This window comes from Crassostrea angulata, chromosome 3, assembly GCF_025612915.1.
Source record: "Crassostrea angulata isolate pt1a10 chromosome 3, ASM2561291v2, whole genome shotgun sequence".
Classification (NCBI taxonomy): domain Eukaryota; kingdom Metazoa; phylum Mollusca; class Bivalvia; order Ostreida; family Ostreidae; genus Magallana; species Magallana angulata.
Window position 1 is genome coordinate 999,625 of NC_069113.1, and position 24,023 is coordinate 1,023,647.

At 33.0% G+C, this 24,023-nt stretch overlaps 1 protein-coding gene across 2 annotated transcripts; it reads left to right on the forward strand.

The window, feature by feature from the left end:
• The first annotated feature begins 734 nt into the window (after nucleotides 1-734).
• LOC128177369 (solute carrier family 22 member 2-like) lies at nucleotides 735-22,416 on the forward strand. 2 transcript variants are annotated; one of them, XM_052844061.1, is made up of 13 exons: nucleotides 735-882; nucleotides 2,149-2,280; nucleotides 6,750-6,837; nucleotides 17,086-17,235; nucleotides 17,795-17,950; nucleotides 18,366-18,596; nucleotides 18,753-18,949; nucleotides 19,132-19,398; nucleotides 20,058-20,192; nucleotides 20,448-20,533; nucleotides 20,824-20,944; nucleotides 21,633-21,705; nucleotides 22,127-22,416. In XM_052844061.1, the coding sequence occupies exons 4-13, from the start codon at nucleotides 17,086-17,088 to the stop codon at nucleotides 22,301-22,303; spliced, it is 1,593 nt and encodes a 530-aa protein (XP_052700021.1). In that variant the 5' UTR covers nucleotides 735-882; nucleotides 2,149-2,280; nucleotides 6,750-6,837; the 3' UTR covers nucleotides 22,304-22,416. The 2 variants fall into 2 exon arrangements, with proteins under 2 accessions (XP_052700021.1, XP_052700022.1); XM_052844062.1 differs by lacking the exons at nucleotides 735-882; nucleotides 2,149-2,280 and adding exons at nucleotides 2,431-2,484; nucleotides 3,183-3,290.
• Nucleotides 22,417-24,023: the final 1,607 nt, after the last annotated feature.

Below are 24,023 nucleotides of genomic sequence, written 5' to 3' on the forward strand. Positions count from 1 at the left end.
GACGTTTGCTAAAAGCACTTCTGGTAATACGCGTAACTAAAGCATTTTTTATGTTTACGGCTATCAGGGCATAATATCCCCTGCATGCGGCCGGGTCTTGTGAAAGGACCCATTCCCAATATTAAAAATTGACTGTTTTTTTCAAAATCTAATTAAAAAATTCCCAAAATAATTATGTCGTATTGTGTTATAAAAGATAAGCTGCTGAATTTGTAACTTTGCTGAGCGAGACCTCCTTAAATATGTTATTTGAAATATCTGAGTGTTCTGTTAAGTGTGGTTTATAATGATGAAAACATTAATTTAATGATTATATGTGTAATATGCAATGGAAAGCAAGATAACTGTATTATAATTTTTGTTATTGCTAACTTGCATTTAGTCATATTTGTTTACTATTTCCCCCAAAAGAGCAATTTTCCGACAAAAAATACTCTATTGAAAGGGTATAGGACACTGTACCAAAAATAAGCAATGGCTACAGTATGCTCTCTGGGACCAAAATTGGAAATAAACTATTTTTTTATAGTATACACGTTATAAATTCCGTGTAACTAAAGCTCTCTAAAGCAATGCACCGTGATAATCAAATGGAAGTGCATTTTATTTTTAACGTAAAATTAAATAGTAAATATAAATCAAGAGAAGTAGAGTTTTTCCAAGGTACGAGTTCTCCATCCCCATCGATGCCGAATTATTTATGGAATGACTATATACCAAAAGTGAAAGTAGAAGATAGGAGTAAATAACAGGAACACATGTGGACTGTAACTTGGTGACAGTTGTATAATAAAGAATGGAATTTCAAAGTGTGAATGGAAAGGGAACATTAATTTTATGACGATTGGACGTTTTACAATAATCTCACAGTTATTTAGGGTGGTAAGTGAAATAATTACGCAATTTTTCAAACGTCCCGACCTTGATCTGACAGACAAGGGGGGTATCTTTATTTTTTGTTAAATGAAATATTGTAAACTAGATAATAGAACAATTTCAATTAATGTTTTGTTAAATATACACAATGACAGTAGATAACTAAACTGGTTTGTTAATGTTTGTTTGGAAGATATCCTCTATACTATAAAGACAGATTTAATACCCAGTACAATTCATACACCTTGGTATCTCGGTATCTGCCATGGATTTGTAAGTTTTTGTCTGTCCCAGGTTACCATTTCCCTCACCTTTTGATGAATTTTAACAGAAGTACACATACACTTCAAAGAAGTACATTTGAGATTGATACAAGGGAAAGACTCCGAGATATTTAGAGACACATAATCTAATTTGAATGAAAACAAATTACCCGGTACTTAATAAGATTAAAAATAGGAAATGTTTGCATCTTTTCGCTGTTCTTAAGTTCTCTGAGCACCTTGCTTAATTTCTTATTGTTATCATTTGGGCACTTCAGTGTCTGATGCAGCAATGTGAATTCTCCGTAGAATTAAATTTGGCTGTGTATTGAGACCTGGCAAGCTAGAGGGCATTTGAAAGGGGAAATCTTGAAACTTTTTCACATTATTGAATAGACATAACATTGTGTGAACTCTGAGGTGTTTATAAACATTGAATAATTAAGCAAAAAGTGAATCGAAGATATCAAATTTGAGACAGAGTATGGATTATTCTAGCTATTTCCACATTAAATTTTGTGCACCATCATAGACAAAGATCTAAATTACAACGATGAATATTTTTGTCTGTTTATATCATTAGTAAGAGCTATACTTAATGTTTATAATGACAAGTTTTAGAAAGTATTCATGTTGGTTTAAGCTCTAGGCATCTTGGTTTTGATAAGATGCTTCTGGATTCTTTTTTAGTGTGAAAGTTGGAAGTGTAAAATAATTATTAATCTGTTACAAATCTAAACAGGTCTAGAGCAATACAGTTCTGAGCATCTAACTTTTTCTTTTTTTTTTTCTTTTTTTTTTTTATAAATTTTTGAGCCAATTCCCCTTGGTTGACTTTGTATAGAACTCTCTTATGCAATCAATTCCCCTTGGATGACTTTGTATAGAACTCTCTTATGCAATCAACAGACATGTTACATTATTGCTCAAATGTATTAGGATATACCATAAAGAGATAAAAATCTCCTGGGGAATGCAGGAAAGATATTCTGGATTTTTTTTTTAACAGGCCATGCAGTTTACTTTGTTTTGCAAATGTTGATTATCATCCCAACTGAAAGATACATATATGAACCAGAAGCTTGTGCGATGTGACGACAAGACATCGATGCTGATTGGATGAAAACAATGTCGTTTAACAGTAAGTTTATTACAAACTATGACATGATTAATATCTATTGTTATTATGAATTGTATACGTATGTTTGGAGTTATTGATCTTTTGTCCTGTTTTTATGAATCATAGTCAAAGTTGGTTCAAATGGTTAACCATGTGTGACAAGACAAAAGGACTCACACTTTTTTTGAGGCCATGAAAACCAAAAGTCATTTATTCTGATTGAAGGTATTCATGATTGTATTAAACCCATTGTTCTTGTTTTGAAATGTAAGTTATATAGCATATTCATTATTATAAGAAGAAAAAATTCTTGTCTTAAAATGTAAAGGATATCTAAGTGTGGTAAAAAATATAATTTGTGGCTTGCTTTGGTAATTTGTGTGAAATTATCTCAAGCAGTGGCAGCAGGATTGAATAAAATATACTCAAAAAGTAAATCTTGTCCAAACCCATTGATAAAAGTATGAAATGTTCTGCAATGAGCTCAATGGGAGGATCTGGACTTGAAAGCATCAGAATTCAGAATATTAACGAGGCCGAGTACAGAACGAGTACGCACGCTTTCGCACAGCGTTTCATTTGTATTGTGACGTCATCTTTTTGCTTGGTTGACGCCATGGTGTGATAGTTTCAACTGCAGATATTCAGCAAAAATTGTTGAAAATATCTCGATTGATGCGTAAAAATAATGTTATATTGTGGAATAAACATAAATGTCTCGAAGTATAAGCTATATTTGGGCTCGGGTCGAAAACGAGAAGAGGGTTCAGCAAGCCTAGCCCTCTGTCACCCGCCTAAATATAGCTTAATTCATATATTTCAAGACAGTAACCATGTATTTTATATTAATGACCCTTAATATGTGATGTTATATATTTTTTTATTACTTAAATATGTCTGAATGTTTTAATAATACTATATAGATCACCTTTTCCGCCTTTGTCAAATAAAAAATAGCCATTGTCTGACGAATCTGGGAAATTGGGCATACAAAAATCAACTTTGATAAGACCCCTGGAACAAACCATGAGGTAAAAGGTTTTTTTTTTATTTGACCATTTGATGCCTTTTAGCAATAACTTTAATATGTAAAACATAAAAAGAAATCCCTAGGGCAGAAGTTTTGAAAAAATGTAAAAAATATGCAAAATTGATACATTTCAAGCAAAATCCCATAGGATCCTATGTTAAAGATTAACAAACTTTGAGATGACCCCCTAAACAAACGGTGTGGTAAATGTTTTATTTTTTAATCTTAAAATAATAATTATATCAGTAGAAATTCATGTAAAAAATTTCATCCAAAAATCTAGGGCAGAACAAATTAGACCCGGCCTCGTTAATATTGTCTTTAAAGAATTAGAAATTTTAAAATTTTCACTCAACCTATTCAGAGGAAAAGGTGATTACAGTATTTATTGTATATATTGTAATCAATATTTAATCAATTGAATGCTTTGTCATGTACCAGGTATTTTTCAATATAGATTAAGGTTGGACTAAAGGTCTTGAAAAGACTAAATTACAACTAAATGAAGCAAGTTATGTGTATGCGCCAGTATGCGTGACGTGGCATTAAGACAGTCGATATCATAAAGAAAAACAAAAGAATTCTCCACTGTATATTTAGTACAAACCTGTTACACACATTAAACTGTTATACTTGACCTCTTGTCAGAATGTAAAGGACTTATGAAATTAAATGGACTTAAGAAATTAAATGGACTTAAGAAATGAAATTATTTTTTCTGTATAATATTACATTCCCTGATTATGATTACATTATCTATAATATTACATTCCCTGATTATGATTACATTATCTGTATAATATTACATTCCCTGGTTATGATTACATTATCTGTATAATGTAACGGATACTGTTTGCTGAGGTGATAAATTTCCTGTGCATTGAGTGGCAATGACAATCGTAATGATGTAACTCTTTGCTGTGCTGACGGATTTCCTGTGAATGGAGAGGCACAGCAAAGTTACAAGGAGGTATCAAACAGGCTCCATGTTCCTATGGTGAGATGTAGATGGGGCATACGTTGTCTTTGTTTAGACCTGTGTGCCATATGGTGGGATCCATTTTTGTACCAATCAGATATCAACATCATATTAAATGACAACTTTGTTAATTTTTAGCCTAAATTTTTTAACAAATGTTCATCAAAGATTTCTCAGCAACTAATGTAGATTCCTAAAATTAAATGCGATTTCATGTTCTCACAATTTGACGGAAACGATTGAATCGTGGAATTAAGTACTCGCGTAAAATAAGGAATCTACAGTATTAATTGCAGATGCTTGAAATTTTAACTCACTCTTTGTTTACCGGTAGCTGTGCCTTATGGTTGGATTCATCTTTAAACAAATTTGATGTCAACTTTCTGTTAAATGTCAACTTTGCTTATGTTGTATATTCACATCAGAGCTGGGGTATCACTAGTGAACATAAATTGGCTCACAGATATCTTGTTATTTCAGAGGAAATAACATTTATTTATTTGAAAAAGCCCTAACTACACTGTGACAATATTTTAAAACAAATATAGGATGTACTTTTTTCAACTGTTGTAAAAACATGGTAACAGTACCATTGAGTTGGATTATCTAAGCTGTGATTTTCATCCCTACAGCAAAGAATGAAACTGCCAAAACGCTGCAAAGGACATAAATTATGGATTTTAAGAGAAATATCAAGAATCCAGAAATGATTTAGACCGCGAGTGTTGCCTCTCTGTATCTCACGCTCTACATGTTCTGTTATTTTAAAAAAGTACAATGTAATATGAAAATCATTTTGCCATGAAATTTCATATCTGAATAAGAATAAATTGGTGTTTTATTAAAGTACAAAATTTCATTGCTTTTCGCCAATTTTTTCAAGATTTAAGTGCATCTGTGACATTACTTTCTGGTAATTTACACAACCCTTGTAATTTACACAAATAGGTGGCTAAATAGCATTAATATCTTGATGATTCTCAGAAGATTTATGAAAGCAGAAACATTTTTGGGGTTAGAATTTGTTTACAGATTTACAGAAGTTGGTAGTGTGTGTTAACCTGATCTGATCCACTAAGTGTTGTGTAAGATATTACCTTGGTGCTTCAGAGTTAGAGATTATGATAGGTTTAAATTATGATACCTCAAAGCAAATGTTAGTGGCAATAGAAGCGCAGAATTTATGTAAGAAAATTTAGAAAAGAATCTTAAAAATCACTGGAGAATTCTTATTTACGCCACACTTTTTTATTGGTTGTTTTTCAAGACTGACCAATTCATTTTCCATAATTGGGAAAAAAAAGTTCAAATTTTGTATGTGGAGTCAGATTTGATTTAGCAAAACCAACACATTCATTAGAAAAATCAGCATAAATGAAATGAAATTTAAACAATAAATATTTCAAAGATTTTCTTAAAAGTTCAAAAAGAGGGACTTTTCATTGTGTATGATTTTAATTTGTGGGATGGAGTGACGGTGGTAGTATTACTATATATTTACATTCAGTTTTTATTTCCCCTAATGTTTGCATTGGAAATTGGCAACATTCAATTTTCTATGAATACACTTTGCTAATTCATGCGCTATGAGCACAAATATAAATGTCTTCACGTGTTTTGAGTATATTTATTTTTGTAAGATTACCGGTAAATGAAACCTTCAATTTAACATAACCAATTTGATAGTTTATTTTGAAAAACTATCATTAATATATTATATCTACTCCATAATAAAAAAGATGTTTCTGCCAATATATTTTTTGCCTTGGAAGCTAACTAAATAACTTGATAATATGGCTGTTCCATGTATGTTTCATAACTCTGACTAAGAGCGTAAAAATGGCTTTGTAGTGGCGATACACAATATTTCATACAAATAGACATCAGTATGAAAACAAATATGAGCATTGATGCCATTGAATGCTTATTTTTGGATGTCTTCGGTCCTATGACACAGCAAGCGGTGCAGACAAATTATCAGACTGTGCAAATGCACTGTATTCAATTTGTCTGCATGGCTTGGTGTGTCATAGGACCAATGTCGAATGACATCCAAAAATAAGCATTCAATGCTTAAATCAGTGATATAGTTTTGCAAAAATGTGTCACTAATATGTTTTTTTCCAACCTTCAGACCAAATTTTTTGAGGGAAAAGTCTTTTACAAAAACTTTTTAAAAATGTGGCCTTACGTGAGAGATGTGGAGTATGGGATTCTTATTTGTTTGTTTGATTTTACATACAGTTCATTATTTTTGAGCGAGAATTGCACTGAAATTATTTTAGAAAAGCATCTTCTGGTCTATTACTCTCACAATTAAGTGCTGTTCAATTGTTTTTTTCCAACTTCTACAAATTGGATTCCATGGTAGTTAAAAAAGAAATACCTAGTACATAAAACTTTAATAAAAATTGTAATGTACTGTAAAGTGTGTCAATTCTTTCCAGGTCATAAAAACATTGATTTAATTTATATTTGTAGATAAGACGTGATTGGTGTACACACAGAATAAAAATGACACCACCTGTACCCTAGACTGCTCACAAAACTCAGAACTTGTACACGCAAGGTAAGATTTTAAAGACCAGATTTGCATGGATTCATTTGATTGAGACAGTTTTTCCCGTTTTATTTTTAATTAAAAAAAAGGGGGAATTTGACTTGCTCATGTTGGTCATCTAATGACTGTTGGTCAGTAGATCAAGTGCTGCTAGCTTGTTCAGTATCTTTGTACAGACATCAAACATTGTACAGTGGTACCCTATAGGAGGTAGATGACCCATACTGATTTTGAGGTCAATGACCATCCTACTCTGGGGAAAATATTGCCTCCTCAATATCTGGAGAGTCTTATATGTTAATAAAACATATTTTGCTTTTATTGAACTCTTTCTTGTAAAATTTATGCTTTTTATCTATCATGAGTAGCTTATGTACATTGCAAACTACAGTATTTTTCAAATTTTAGGTCAATATTTTTTTCCTGGCATGTGAATCTCGCCCTATTTATTGCTACGACATATATATTTAATAAGGTTAAATTTTATTTCAATTTGATATAAAATTTTACAAAAATTTATACAAATCTTAATAAAATACAGTAGTAATTAATCATAACAAATTAAATGTGAATAAATTTATTTTCTTATGTTTCTTACTTCAATCACTAAGATTAAAAGGCCTCTCAATCATTATTTACATGCAAAGTGACTGTGTTCAGACACAATAACAGGAAATCGATTTCTAATGGTAAAAGTGTAATGAGAACCGTACCAAGGGTAATTATGGGAAAAAATATTGTTGGATTAAAAAAAAATTCGGTATAGAATTCCGAGTTTTTATACCTCTAAATTCAAAATAATACTCTTGGTGAAATCTTAACCAGGTGTCTCTGAATTTAGTCTGGGTTAAAGTTTCTACTTTCTACACAGTCAAGCTCTCTCCACATATGCTATAGTCTGTCCCAAGTTATTGCTTCCATCAATTTTTGATGATTTCTAATAAAAATACACATACCTGTGAAAGAATTACAATTGAAATCAATGAAAGGGAATATATCCAAGATATCTTCATTGAACAATTATCCCTTTTCACTCATAAAATTTCACAGGAACGAAAACAATTTTCTTACGGAGATTTATAATGGGAAATGTTTACATCGTTTCTCCATTCGGAATACACTCGGAATGCATCGCGCAATTTTTTAACGTTATCATCTGGGCTTATTAATGGCTGATGCAATGCAAAATCTCCGTAGACTTTCAATTTTTGGATGTGTATTGAAACCTGAAGCGGTAGAGGGGGCGTTTCAAAACAGATAATCTGGACATTTTTCATATTAGTGGATGAACGTAGTTTGAGCACAGAGGTATTTACTATTATTGAAATATCAAGCAAAAAGTGGTGGAAGCAAAAACTCGGGACAGAGTATAATCATATCAAAGGCTCTTATACAGATTAGAGATGGTTTGGCCCATGTGTATATACACAGTAAACAGTCACACAGAGGTGTGAACATTTATCATGATTATTTAATCGTTGTTTAAGCTATATGGTACAGTATATGAATAATAGTTTAAAAGCTAGACTTACCAAAAATCTTGAGGAAGAATAACAACGATCATGATAGATGGCCGGTAATATTAGAGTCCTGCGACTAACTATACCCTATCCCAAGATTTCCTTTATTCACATTTTGCTTAATTTCTTGATATTTATAAATACCTAAGAATTCAAACAATGTTTGACAAATTTCCAAGATTTCTTCTATGAAACGCATCCTCTAGCTCATCAGGTTTCAATAAATGACTAAAAAATGTGTTGTCATCGGAGATTTTGTATTGTGACAGCCCTGGGTAACATTGAAAAATTGTGTGAGGTAATTCAAGTGATTTCTTAAATGATATGTGTGAATGAAGTTATCTTGGATATATTCCCTTGCATTTATTTCATAGGTATATACCGTATGTATTTTTATTAAAAATCATCCAAATATGCTGCATAATTTAAATAACTTGGGACAGACTATAATTAAATCGTTACTGCAGACTCTACCAACATATATGGACACCAGGTTGCATGTGCCATTCATGCCTACAGGCTAGATTACTATCCCCCAGTTGTCACCAGTTTGTATACAGTGTACGTGGTAGGGAAGGGATATCGATCACAAATGACTGATCTAAGCTATCAATGAAACAATATGTACTGGATAAGATGGGTTATTATGATGTGTAAATTTAACAAACACATTTTATTTAACTTTTGTTTAAAACTGTAAACCATTAAGATAAAGAGCTACTTTGATAGCGTTATTGAATAAACCACTGCTATTTGTATTATTGGTACATTTTTGACCAATTCTTGGAAGTCGCCCTTTTTATACTTTTTAATTTTTTTTCTGAAAACTGGCTCTACATATTGCCCCATAAATGGGTTTTATCTGAAATCTGAAAAAAACAGTACTCAATATTTTTAGAGTTCTCTGCATCAAACCTGATACAGTGAGAAGAGGATGACACCATATTGACTTTGACTATGTTACTTCTCAATATATAATTGTCACAATATGAGCTTACACGTCAATAAGATATTTCTTGTTTAGGCCAAAATTAAAAATATTAATGTTTCCCCTAACGCAACTGACCCAATTAAATCCTGCCGACTGAATTGTTTTTTCATAACATTGAAAATACATTTATTTTTTTAATAAAAAACCTAATTTCACCCAAAATCGTTTTTAGCTCACCTGAGCTGAAAGCTCAAGTGAGCTATTCTGATCACTTTTTGTCCGTCGTCCGTCTGTCCGTCTGTCTGTCCGTCTGTAAACTTTTTACATTTTGAACTTCTTCTCTAAAACTGCTTATCCAATTTCAACCAAATTTGGCACAAAGCATCCTTATGGGAGGGCGAATATAAATTGCAGAAATAAAAGTCCGATCTGTATTCAAAGCGGAGAAAACCTTGAAACTGTAGAAAAAGGGGGGTGCATTTTTAAAAATCTTCTTCTCAAGAACTACTGATTCCAATTCAACGTAGTTTAGCATAAATTATCCTTATGGGAAGGAAAACATAAATTGCAAAAATTAAGGTCTAATTCTGTTTCAAATCTGAGTTATTACGAAAATAATAATAAAGGAAAGGCGTGTTTCAATCAGTTTAATAGCCTCGGATTCGGCATCCGGTAAAATGGGTAGACAAGACTTGGCCTGGGCAAAACAAAAGATAAGCAGTTATTAATCTGCCAATCTCATTAAAATTTCAGGATATTTGATGGACCAGTATATTTGTATTTGCTGTAAATATTGCTGCAAAATAATGCGTATTTGGAATTGACGATTGCCGATGTGCCCCGGCTTTTATTTTGCCACGGCCCGGTTTTGCTTACCCATTTTACCAAGACTCGTATTCCATACTTCTAAAACGAGGTTCTTTGTTTAAAGCAGCCATGACATTATACGAAAAAGGGTCGATCTGACTATGATGAATTTGCTTGTTGTGCAACAGTTCGCGTATGAAGGGAAATTTTTGAAACATGAAAAATATATTGGTGCCGATTTTGTGAAGTAAATTGAGGCTAAATATTTCAATGCGTTGACAGTTTTCACACATGACGTTGATGTTAGCTTGTTCTGATTTTCGTTTCGTTTTCATTATTTATGCTTTGTAACCTGGAAACTGTCGTCTGTATTTCGTGATTTTTACGTATCAAATCAAACAGAGACTTCGGTAAATCAAACAGTTACGTTAACTGTTTACCTGCGCAAATTAAGCAAAATCTGATGTAGGAGTACTGAAATACAATTCATTCTATCGGTAATTCGGCATTATTTTTTGCGTAATGGTAGATTAATGCAATAGGATTTTGTTGAGATGCTCGGCATTTTCTCTAGTTTATTCAGTTTAAATAGAGTTTGATATCGCTTACGGAAATATGTAGGTATATACATGTATATATATGATTCATTTCGAAAAAATAAATTGTGTTCTTTATTTGTTATACATGTAGTGCATGTTTCTTGTGTTTAATTGTTAACAATTTCTATTTACTAACCATTTTTGAGTGTTTGCTTCGAATTATAAGCAAGATACAGAGACTTGCTAACAATTCTATGTTTGTACACAGATCTTAAAAGCTAAAGATTAAATCAAAGTACTGATAGTACTGAAAAGCGCTAACCCAGCTTCTGTATGTATATAACAGATATATGTATATAGCATTTCAGCTTCTGTATACGCACTATATTTCCTCATCACTGCATGACAGTCCCTGCAATGATGTATGTAAGCCCCGTACATTAATTTCACAATAACCCGTAAATTAGATTCACAATAGCCCGTGCAGTTATGTGCATAAACCCATGAAACTGGTTCCCTAACCAGTTTAAATGATGTATACTTTTGCTTATAGGGGGCGGTTATTCGATGCACCGGAAGTTGAAGTCTAACGACAATAAAGGGCTGAGCTATGCTAAGCGCTTTAAAAAGTAAAAAAAATTGTCAATATTTATGACGAAAATTTTCAAAATCTGTTCTTCCAGAAACCAACTTATTGAATTGTAAACGCAACCTTTTTAGCTCACCTGAGAATGGGGCCACCATGGGGGGTCGAAGTTTAGCAAATGAATATATAGAGTAAATCTTTAGAAATCCTCTTCTCAGAAACTAATCGGCCAGGAAAGCTGAAACTTGTGTGGAAGCATCCTCAGGTAGTGTAGATTCAAAGATGTGAAAATCATGACCCCTGGGGATAGGGTGGGGCCACAATGGAGGGTCGAAGTTTAACATATAAATATATAAAGTAAATCTTTAAAAATCTTCTTCTCAGAAACTAATTGGCCAGGAAAGCTGACACTTGTGTGGATGCATCCTTATGTAGTGAAGATTCAAATTTGTGAAAATCATGACCCCCGGGGGTAGGGTTGGGCCACAATGGGGGATCGAAGTTAAACATAGGAATATATACAGTAAATCCTTAAAAATCTTCTTCTCAGTAACTAATTCGAAGGCAAAGCTGGAACTTGTGTGGAAGCATCTTCAGGTAGTGAAGATTCAAAGTTGTGAAAATCATGACCCCTGGGGGTAGGTTGGGGCCACAATGGGGGATTGAAGTTAAACATATGATTATAAAAAGTAAATCTTTAAAAATCTTCTTCTCAGAAACTAATTAGCCAGGAAAGCTAAAACTTGTGTGGAAGCATCCTCAGTTAGTGTAGATTCAAATTTGTGAAAAGCATAACCCTGGGGGTAGGTTTGGGCCACAATGGGAGGTCGATGTTTTACATAGGAATAAACAGAGTCATCTTAAAAAATCTTCTTCTCGGAAACTAATCAGCCAGGAAAGCTGGAACTTGTGTGAAAGCATCCTCAGGTAGTGTAGATTCAAAGTTGTGAAAATCATGACCCCCAGGGGTAGGGTGGGGCCACAATAGGGGGGGTGGGTCAAAGTTTAACAAAGGAATTTATAGGGTAAATCTTTAAAAATCTTCTCAGAAACTAATCAGCCAGATGATTCTTTATAATTGTTAAGACTTTGGCCCCAGGACAATTCTTTGGCCTCACGAGAAGGTTGAGAGTTTACTGTACGTTTATATCCCATATATAAACTATTGTTGGGGATCTTTTTGAGAACTGCAATACTCAACACATGATATGACTATAAAATCATCCTGTTAGAAAAATGACTAATGATTATAAACATAAGAATATCCAGGGGAAAATGGATTTTATTTATACAGGATTTACATGAATTATTGTATATTGTCCAGATAGTTTGTATTATGACTCCATTGAGCTGATTTTATCATACCTATTGTTCCTCAGGTGAGCGATGTGGCCCATGGGCCTCTTGTTAAGAAGACCCACATCTTTTTCGTTTTCCAATCATTTTGAAAGCCTCAATCATTAACATGGACGAAATACTCGCTTTATGATCGGTAACTTTGCCGGAATTTCCTCCGAAAGAGAATGTGTTCCGAGTTCACGATCATGTAAATTAACCCCTGAGACATTAAAATGATAATCATATAATTTAATAGACGTTTCCACAGCCTCAGTTAACCATTGTTGTGATTAATCGATTGTCTTGTTTTTAATGGGTATAGATTGATATTAATGTCTACTTTGCATTGAAAGTTACAACCGATGTTTATTACTTTTAGTGTTGATATTAGAAATAGTTGGTAACTTGTAATTAGTTAAAGGTGCATATGCATGGTCACAATTTTGGTCAAATTCTATTTTTCTGTTTTTATTGTTTAGAATGCTTTAGAAATGCATTTACTATCAATGACCAAATGAAATTTGAGAGTCAGTAGTAAAGTTATAAACAATATACAGGACTCACAATTCTTTGTCATGTAAACAAGGCTCGTGCCCTGTTTTTGTTTACATTATTTCAATATACCAGTAAGCGTTCTTTTTCAAACTGATTTTTCTATCTTCTTATTCGTTTTAGGCATAAATAAACAGTTCCTAACGTTTATCACATTCATAAAAGGTCTAAAACTGAAGTTTTCACTTCAACGTTCAAAATGTAAACAAAACCTTTGTTTACATAGCAAAGAATTGTAACCTCTCCAACTCGCTTACTATTAAGCAAATGACACTCAAATTTTGGTTTCCTATTACAAATGCCTTAAAATCCTGAAGTATTTTAAACATTAAAATTGGAAAAATAATTTTTGACCAAAATCATGACCATGCCCCTTTAATAACTCTACCAAATTAATGCTAAAATAATCATAAAGCCATCTGCCTACAGTTACTTAAAAATTAAAATGATCATCTACACAATAATTGTAATTGGGACAAAAGATTGGACTAATACCTCCAAAATACACAGAAGTACAGAGACTGATTTTATTTGTCATTTACGGTAGCTAACACAGTTACCAAACATTTCATCAATAAAATGTATGAATACATCAAATAAATTAAATTTGATAGATTGGATAAGTTTTTAAAACTTTTAGAAGTTGTTTTATTTTTTATTAACTTGCCTAAAGTTTAATCCAATTTTCAGTAAGGTTGAGTCTGTGTATATTATCGTTCCTGTAGGTTATGATGTATCACATATTGACAGTCTCTCTGATGTCAAACTTCTCCCTACTTTTCTGTTAGGGAGAAATAAATCTCCTAAAACTCTATGAATGAAAAGACTCTCATCTTCGCTAGCCAAGGGTGACGATCCGCTCTGGGTGTCTTCCCACTTAGCCAACATTTTGAAAAAATACAGGTTAAATACAGGTAGATTTGTGTTGGCTAAGTGGGAATAGGGTGCAGGTGGAGAACAAACGAATTTAATTACAGGTAAGCTATAGTCTGTTTTCAGATGAAAGAAGGAGAAATAATATATATTTGCTAGCCTACAGAAGAATATATATGAATTGAGCTTCTTTCCCATTACTTCATTTTATTTAATTCATTTAGATGAAAATGTACCTACTTCAAAGTCTCGATTATTTTTTCAAATTTGGTATATAAAATGTCTAAAAGTATATTAAAACAATAATATTTGAAAAACTTAAGGTAAAGTAATAAATGTAAGTATTTGTGAAGTCATATTTAATGATTCTACAACATTAAGGTTACACTTAATCACTACACTTGCAGACAATGTTCTTCTTTAACAAGGAAATTTTAACCCAAATATGAAACATAATGCTAGGGAAGAAAACAAATTTAGATACTAAAGATTTTTGTAAATTTACCTACATGTAGTAATTTCATTTTAATTGTACATGTAGTCATAACCAAAACCAACTCTTTGTATCTTTTGATTTGAAATTTGATGAAGTTAAGAGAACTGTTTAAATTTTTCAAATTGTAAAGAGTCTTTCATCTTCGCTAACCAAGGGTGACTATTCACTCTGCTACTCTTTTCACGGTGAAAAAAACTTATTTTTAAAAATTAACATTATGATCATTTAAATGATATTTAAATATAGGTTTACATGTACATCAACATACAAATGATGTATGTCATCATGAATGAATGTATTGATGCACATCTAGTCATTGAATCAAGCATGTTAACCCTTAGGCTGCTGCTTTAATTTTCGCCAAGATGGCCGCCACTGCTGAATTAATTAATCACAATTAATGGTAATTGACCATCGATTTTAAAATAATATATCTCAGCAACTATTTATGCTACAGTTACCAAACTTATATTTAAATACAAGAGAAAATGTTGAAATTTTAATGCAATGCTCATTTTCTTCTTTTAACTTGTATATTTATCAATCTAGGAACGTTCAAATGTGAAAATCAATTAAAACGAATGCCTTTTATTGATCCATTCTTCAATTGTCATATTTTAGAACCCAAATGACTGTAAAAGTTCCTTATTACAATTATAAATCATACATTGTGAGATTCATATTTATTCATATAATTTTTGAACATCGGGTAAACAAAAAATCAGTAAAAATAACTGAAAAATAAAGAAATACATCAAACACTTTATCAATGTTTTTTTAAATATTGTTCTGGTTCACATTCTCGGATTGCACACATATCTCAGTATAGATGTTGATCAATTAAACAACAATTTCCATAAATATATCATTAAAAAATAATTTAGAAACGATAAAGGTTCCTAATCCTCCATTTTAGCGTTTGATTTTCCTCTCTGATGAATGGGATATTCAATGGCGTTGGATCAACATGCGACTAGCCTACCTCGAGATCGGCATCAAATTCTCGTTCATTTTTTGGCACAAAGTCCATTAAAAACACATAAATCAATAAATTAAAATCTCCTGAGTTATGTTCTGCAGGATTTAATCCATCAAAATTATTTTCGTCTTAACTATCACTGTGAAAAAAGTTCAAACCTTTTGTATCGGGGCTTCATTCTACGTTCGCAATTTTGGCTAAAAATTCAAAACATTTCGCGGAAGTTTACTGCTCTATAAACTTTATTTTAAACTCTGAAAACCCTAGAAACCTTCCGAAAACATCAATTGACCAATCAAATTTCATTTCTAACAATAGCCATCGTGTTTTTGTTCAAAGCGAGGCTTAGGGAAACCTTAGATAACTCGCTCTCGGAAAAACGACAATAGTCGCGCGTAGCAGTGGCGGACCTGAAATTTCGGGGCGACAATTGTCGCGTGTAGCAGCCTAAGGGTTAAAATTTAAAATGAACAATATCAAATTGTGAATCCGATATTAAATTTGTAGTACATTCCATCAGCACAAGTATAAAATTTTTTTTTATAACTGGTCATATATTTTTAGTTTTGTAATTAATTAAAGAATTGATTTATTTTTTTTCATTTTTAATTTATAATGTACATTTTATTGTGCCCTGACAGAAAAAAAATATTTACCTACCTACCCAACTTCAGAATTTAGGGTCAGGTTAGGGGAAACATAGATATTTTTAATGATGGCCTCAGAAAGAAATTTGTTTACTTTTATCCTGAGTGGCACAACTTTTTTTGATAAATTTAGACTATGCTACATGTAATATAGACTAGAGTGTTTATCATAGTTAATCATAGAAATTCCATTAAAATACAATGCATTTTCAAAAACAATGATTTATGTGGCATCAATATTTGCAAGCCATAATATGTTAAATGTTCAGAACTTTTGCTAATCTATACTACAGTACTACCGGTATATTAAAATAAAAGACTCAAATTTTTGGGCTTTAATACCGAGAAATCAGACGTATACTGTCTTTTGTTTTATACATTTTTCACATCATTGGTACTTGGAGATTACCAATTTGTTTTTATTTTTTCTCAATCAGGCTTTGCTAATTAATAATCAAAGAAAATTCCTTTAAAAATTCGGAAATCGTCTGAATTTTTTGGATTTTACAATCTTGCGCATGCGCATTATATTCACGCTAAATCACGGGATGCTCTTTAGTTTATGTTTCCACTATATCACATTTGCATGGATAAACTTGGAAACGATAAAACAAATACATGTTAATTTTCATAAAAAATTTGCTATATATCCTATTCATGAAAGAAAATATGGGAGATAACTCTAACTCAGTGCGTTTAATATGAGAAATTCCGAGAGTTTTGAATAATGTCAACATGGTGTGCAAATTTGATGTATCTATTTCGTAAATGCTCGACATAATATGCAATGCTAACCCGTGCACGCACAGGTCAAAGTCTAGTTAAGATGAATGCGGACCAGGTCGTGGAGAGTTAGGGATGCTTTATGACCCCCCCCCCCCCAGTATGTTTTCCTGATCGAAATGAATGCGGACCAGAGCTTGGAGAGATTGGACTTCTTTATGAACCAAACGTTTGTTTTAATTAGTACTTTAATTTTGCTGCTTTAGATGAATGCGGATCAGGTCTTGGAGAGTTTGGGTCGATTTGGGACCTTCCAGGTGCTGTTCTTCCTGTGCGTGTCATTTATCTACATGAGGGGGGCATGGCCAGTGATGGGGATTCTGTTTCTGGGAGGGGATCCAGGCCATCACTGTCAGGTATGAACAGAGGTCTGTGCCCTTGTAATGTTGAATTTAAAGAATACTGACAAGTCACACTTTTATCCATGATGGATTTTTCCGTGAATCATCAATGATGTTCCGGTTCATTATAACTCTATTTCAAATTGAAAATGAAAAATTTATATATCAAAAATCTGGGAAGGAAAAATATGATGTTATAAAAATAAGGACACCATTGTTGATTTGATTGACTCTGTATAAAATTTTCTTTATGTGGTAGAGTCAGATACATGGCATTCCTACTAGCTCTGGCTAGGGGGTTAACCCTTTAGCTCAATCGGTAAAGTGCTGGACTGGCGTGCCAGAGGACCCGGGTTCAAACCCCAGCAGAGGCAATAAGTGTCTCTGTTACATTTACATGCTTTACAAAGCATGTTGAATAATATAGTACATGTTTTATCGTTGGTCAGTTATGTTTGACAGATACTCAAGTTATAACAGCCCAGATCTTTGTTTGTACTCCTGTTTAATTCACCATCATCATGAAGAATCCTAATGGCCAGTAAACATTTATGTAAAATCTGTCTCTGTACAGGTACCTGTCAATGAATCCATTTCTGACGTCATACCTGTGGATTCAAGTGGAAATTATGAGAAGTGTCAGATAAAGTCTCTACTGACCAATCAGACGACTCCCTGCTCTAACGGTTGGACGTACGGAGATGAATTTGACTCTACCATTCTGACAGAGGTACATGCACAAAGGAACTTTCCAGTGAATGATATTGGTATTCTGTTATAAATGGAGGTCTCAGATTTCCTAATTAGGTTTTACTGCCTTTTATAATATCCATTACCTCTATAGTACCGAACATCTTTGTTGAGTACATACGTGAAGGCCTAAAACATGACCTAATAAACTAATTCTGTAAACTCCAAGACAATGTCCCATGTCAACGTTCAAACACTTTCATGCATTAAATGACTGCTATCCAGGAAATGAACAGTTATTTCCACTATATCTCTAACTCTGTTGGGCTTGATGAGAGATGACATTTTCCCAGACTGTATTTATCCTGCTTTACCTTTGTCGGGATTTGGTAGTTAGATGATATTTTTAATAATTATAGAGACTTACAGTGATTATTACATGCTTCTTCCTTCAGTGGGATTTGGTGTGTGATGACAACTTCATGGTCGACCTTTCTTCAACAATCTACATGGTGGGGAACACCGTTGGAGCCCTTTGTCTCACTCCCCTCTCAGACAAGTTTGGGAGGAAGTGGGTCATTCTGTCGTTTCTATGGATACAAGGGGCCATCGGCATAGCAACAGCTTTTTCAAGCAATTATATCATGTTTACAGTGCTAAGATTTTTCATAGGTCTACTGAATATGGTAAGTGCGCTATATCCATGTCAGTAATGTTTGACTTCATAATTTGATATAGTTCAAAGCTTTTAAAGTGTGAATTTTCACACCTGTTTTGTTATGAGTTTGATGCATATATGCTTGAAGATGTGTACGTCATGCTTCTGATTTTGTTTTTTACAGCCGATTGCCTTGACAACATATGTCATGGTTACAGAAATGTTTCCAGCATCTAGTCGTTCTTTTCCGTCCGTGGGGATTAACTGTTCTTGGGGGATTGGGTTAGTTTTTCTAGCAGTCCTAGGATATTTCATACGAGACTGGAGGACCCTTCAGCTTGTTATTTCTGTGCCAAATTTTCTCACAGTCATATATGCTTGGTATGTCTTTGCTTCTCATTGTTTTCTTCTTAATAATTCAATAAGTGCATCTCATGACTATTGTATTTATTTTTCAATTAAAATAAAATCCCTAATGCATGTTATGTGTTTAGACAGCAAGTATTGTTTTGTTTTAATGGTATATGACCTGATCATTGATAAGGGTCTGGGACTGATTTCAGGTTTTTACCAGAATCCATTCCATGGCTTATAGCAAACAGAAAGTACAAACAAGCCAAATCTGTTGCCAAATTTGCAGCCAAAGTGAATGGGAAGAACATTCCATCTGAACTTTTGGTTGTTCCAGATCAGGAAATGAATGAGGCACCAGGAGCTGGTCAGAGTCAGGAAGGTCTCCTGAATGTCAAGGTCACAAAAAAGTACACTGTCCTTGACCTATTTAAAACATCGAAACTGAGGAGATACACTCTCATTATGTTTTATCTGTGGTAAGGGTGAGAGAATCTAACTGATGATTTATGTGTAATTTGATATGATTGTTTATGTCAGTATACAGTAAAACTTGGTTATAGTGAAGTCCTAGGGACCAATGGAATGACTTCATTATATCCGTAATTCGTTATATCCATATAAAGAATTCATTATAATATCTATAGCAAATTCACTATATACATGTTTTCTTTCACCAGACAATAATTTTTGCTAGTTGAGGCTTAAAATAAAAATACTTTTCCGGTACTTTGATACCTTTAAAATTTGGATTGTGAATTGAAAAAATTATATGAAAATAAATTCATTCATACTATTTTGTTAAATGGTAGTGCAAACTTTTTAAACTGTAAAGAAATTAGTTATAAAAGTGTTAAATTTCATTATTATTCACCTCTACGGGACTCAGAATCAGTTCGCTATATTGGTAAATTCGTTACATCTGAATTCTTTATAACCGTAAAATTTTGCAAAGATTTGTCAAGAATTTTACTGCAGACTCAAAAAAACTACGCTATATCGAAGAATGCGCTATATCCGTGTTCGAACGAATTGAGTTTTACTGTACATGTAAACAATTCATTTATAGTTAAGCTGTTAAGGTGGTTGTGCAATTCAAACAAAATGACGGTAACAGTAAGTGTTGTCTGTTTTACAGGACAGCGGACAGTGTCTGTTACTTTGGGATTCTATTTGCCACACCTCAACTCCACGGGAACCAGTTCCTAAACATTGGCATTAGTGGCATTGTGGAAATCCCAGCTCTTGTCATCTGTATGTTTATCATCAACAGGTAAGATTTCTTTAGAAGTGGGTCAAAATGTCAAGGTATGATAATTTTTAATCTTTAAAATTAGTTTTACATTTTTGTCATCAAGATTTTATGTGTTCATCTCTCAAAACCTTTAACTGGAATATTTATACTCCCTGCAAAACTGCAAAATTCTGGACAGACTGTAATTGCCTTGTTTAACTTTCTGTCTTCAAAGCAGTACCTTTTGTGATATATTATCATGAAAATTTCAAAGTTAAGCATTTTACTTCAAAGGATTGGCAGAAGGAGGCCCCTCATCTTTTTCTTGCTGCTATCTGGCATTATGAACATCATCACCATATTTATTCCAACAAATACCGGTATGTAGTGTTCTGTGTACATTCTACTTTAGGCTGTATACCTGGTAATTCAATTAACTTTTTGGCAGAATGCAGCTTCTTGTTAAATTAAATTCATTGTCAAATGCTAGGAATATATATGTACCTGTCTTTCAAATAAAAAGGGCACTCAATCAAACTTATTGAAAATCCAATTTCTACGCTGAATGTAATAAGTTTATAGAAATAATTTGATGTAAAATTGTAATACGTAATGATATGCTGTTGAGTGGAGCTCGAGTAACAGAATGGGCTCTTTGAATATGTTGTAGATTCTGGCGTGGACCTGGTCTGGTTGCAGATTACAGCAGCCATGATCGGGAAGTTTGGAATTACTGGAGCCTACTCCCTGTCATACCTGTACTCATCCGAAATCTTCCCCACAGTCGTCAGGTTAGAGAGAGAGAGAGAGAGAGAGAGAGAGAGAGAGAGAGAGAGATAGAGAGAGAGAGAGAGAGAGTACAGTTAAACATGAAAATAGCGAACATGCTTATAATGAATTGACACAGCGAAGAAGTGATTATCATTCTGCGAAACTTTACATTATGTTATAAACTTGAGGGATATAACAAATTACAGTTTTAACGAAGTAAAATTGCCCATCCCTGGCACTTCATTATTAGCGTGTTTAACTGTACACATTTCACATATATTTCCCATAAAGAAGTTACCTAAATATAAAATGTATGATTTAATACCTTCTTGAAATATAAGCGATATTTAGGCAGGGAAGGAAAATGTGATAGGATGAGGCTTGCTGTCAACTCAAGCCCAATTATCACTTATATTTTAAGACAGTATGCCTGTATTTAATTTATTCTGCAACATGCATGCATCAAATGAGCTATTTTAATAAAATTTGGTGCATACAGTTGTAACCAAGGCACTATGGTGTAAACAAAACAAAAAGAACAAATCACAATGCATTGAATGTCAGATAAATGCATGAGGCTGTATTGCGTCATTGACTAAATATAGCTTTGGTCTATTGGTTTACTTGTATTTGGTCTTGTATTGGTATCATTGATATATATGCAGGATAGAAAATAATATTTTGATGCTGATTTTGTTTTATTTTCAGAAACCATGCAGTAGGACTTTCCTCTTTCTTTGAAAACATTGGTGGAATATCTGCACCTTTCATTGTATATGCAGTAAGTTTATTGATAAGAGTTAAGACCCTTTGCGTCAATTTGTTCTTTGAGACTTGGTGTTGTTGTACTCCTTTTGACTATTTACTTTAGTTTAATCATTATAAGCTAAATCAGAGTAGACATCTTTAGTTAAGAATATAATTTATATTCAAAAAGTGTTAACCACGGAACTGAAAGCTTTGATGACTTCATGTTGCATTGTTATGGTTTTCTTCTTACATTTCATGATCTGATGATAAGAATATAACTTAATCACTTGCTACAAATTGATCCAAATGCTTTTGTAAATTCTGATTTTGTCCCGTTTTCAACAAAAAAAAAATATAATTATATATCAACTTTTTTAATGCAGTTACATACATGTAGGTGTGTCATCTTGTTTGCATTTCTTATAAATATCAAACTTTTTTCCTGACTTCAGACGAGTGGGACCTTGACCTACATTCCCTTGGTGCTGTTTGGGGTCATCATGATAATAGGTGGGACACTGGCCTGTTTCCTGCCCGAGACCCACAAAAAGCCACTCCCCGAGACCATTGAAGAAATTGAATACGGGACCAAGAAATCTGCCCCTGTGACAGAAAATACACATCTCTGACCAAGGTTAAGGTCATATGAAGGTCATTAAATTAAAATTTTAAGGTCACATGAAGGTCATTAAGACACTAAGTTATGTAGGTGGGGATTATTTCCTTTTTGCACTCCTGTTTGACCAATGGAAACTTGTTTTTTTCATGGTATTTTTTTTAAGGCAGTCATATCATAGTTTGTTTTGCTGTATATTTTTGATAGAATTTAAATTTTAAGGTGCATAATTATATTATTGCTTCTGTTATTGGAGCATGTATCAGAATGTAGACATTTGGATTCCTAGGATACTCGTGAAAACTTACTATACATGTACTTTGATCTGTGATGCATATAGTTTAACCATTTGTTTCTCCTTAAGGTGGTATGGCACACCTCCATATTATGACGTACTGCATACCAAGATAAACAATAAAATCATGTAAAACTTTAAAATTTATTTTGTATTTTTTACCAGTAATGTTACTTAACAGCAAAGCACAAAACGGGTTAGTGTGTTAACTACAAATCTGTAAGTCGTGTTTGAACTCCTCAGGGGCTTTTATCATTTTTACATTTCCAAAAAATTTTAAAATTCAATTTTTGCAAAATTCTAAAATAGTGAAAGTATTTTGATTATAATGTGCTTTTATCAACATTAATTAATATGAACAGGTGTTCCTTACCACTATAAGTTGATGTCTGTTCACCTTTTGCTCAAATTTGGAATTGAAAATTTTGTATGGAAAATTTTCCAGGGGATAATAACTGAATTGCTACAGAACAAATAGCAGCTACTCACATCCCAAATCAAGTTACCTTTTATAGGTCATTCTACTACTCTGTCCCTGCAGTGGAGAGTAACATTACTTTGGATCATCCTTTGGTCTTGTAGGGATTTATAGAATAATAAACTCATTGTGTGATCTGGCCTTGGTATTGTGAAATCTGAACTATAATGCCGATAATCTATGTTTTATTTTTTCCCCCGAGTGTTGTTATCATTTTATAGCTTTTTCTGCTCTATTCTTACAAACACTTAGATGTCATTCCAGAGATTGTTGTGTTTAATTTGTATTGTAAGTTCAATATCAGTATCACTGGCTGTGACATTGAATAAAAACTTTAAAATACTCAAAAAGTGTTAATTTTTTAGTGAAAATCAGGAAAAGATATAGTAAAAAAGGAAATGCTATGAAAAATTTCCAAGTTCAAATTAGAGCAGGGATCCAAACTCAGAAGTATGGCGACAAACCATCCATTAACTGCACACTGGGCACCCCTCCTGGGTAGTTGAAGAGATATGCCATTGGATGGGAAAAGGAAAAAATCAACAATCTACAATGTAATTTGTAAATTATTTATTCCAGCACCCTGAACATTAGACAAGATTTGATCGTGTGTACACGGTCCTTGATGATTCAACACAGAAGAGGTAATACACGTAGCTTACATATTCCCAATTCCAAACCTCAAAGAAGTGGTAATTTCATACTCTACAGTATTTGTAAACAAATTTCAGACTCGAGCTTTGTTTACATAACAATGAACTCTTACCTCTGTATCTCTCTTATAACTTGACTTCCAACATTCAAATTTTGGTCAATCGTTCAAATGCAAGTAAACCAGTTTATACATAAAAATAGAAAATACAATTTTGATCTAAAATCGTGTCTAAGTCCCTTTAAAGGGAATATGTTATTTTCTTATAAAAAAAAATATTGTAGAGTCGGGTGCCTGTGACACACACA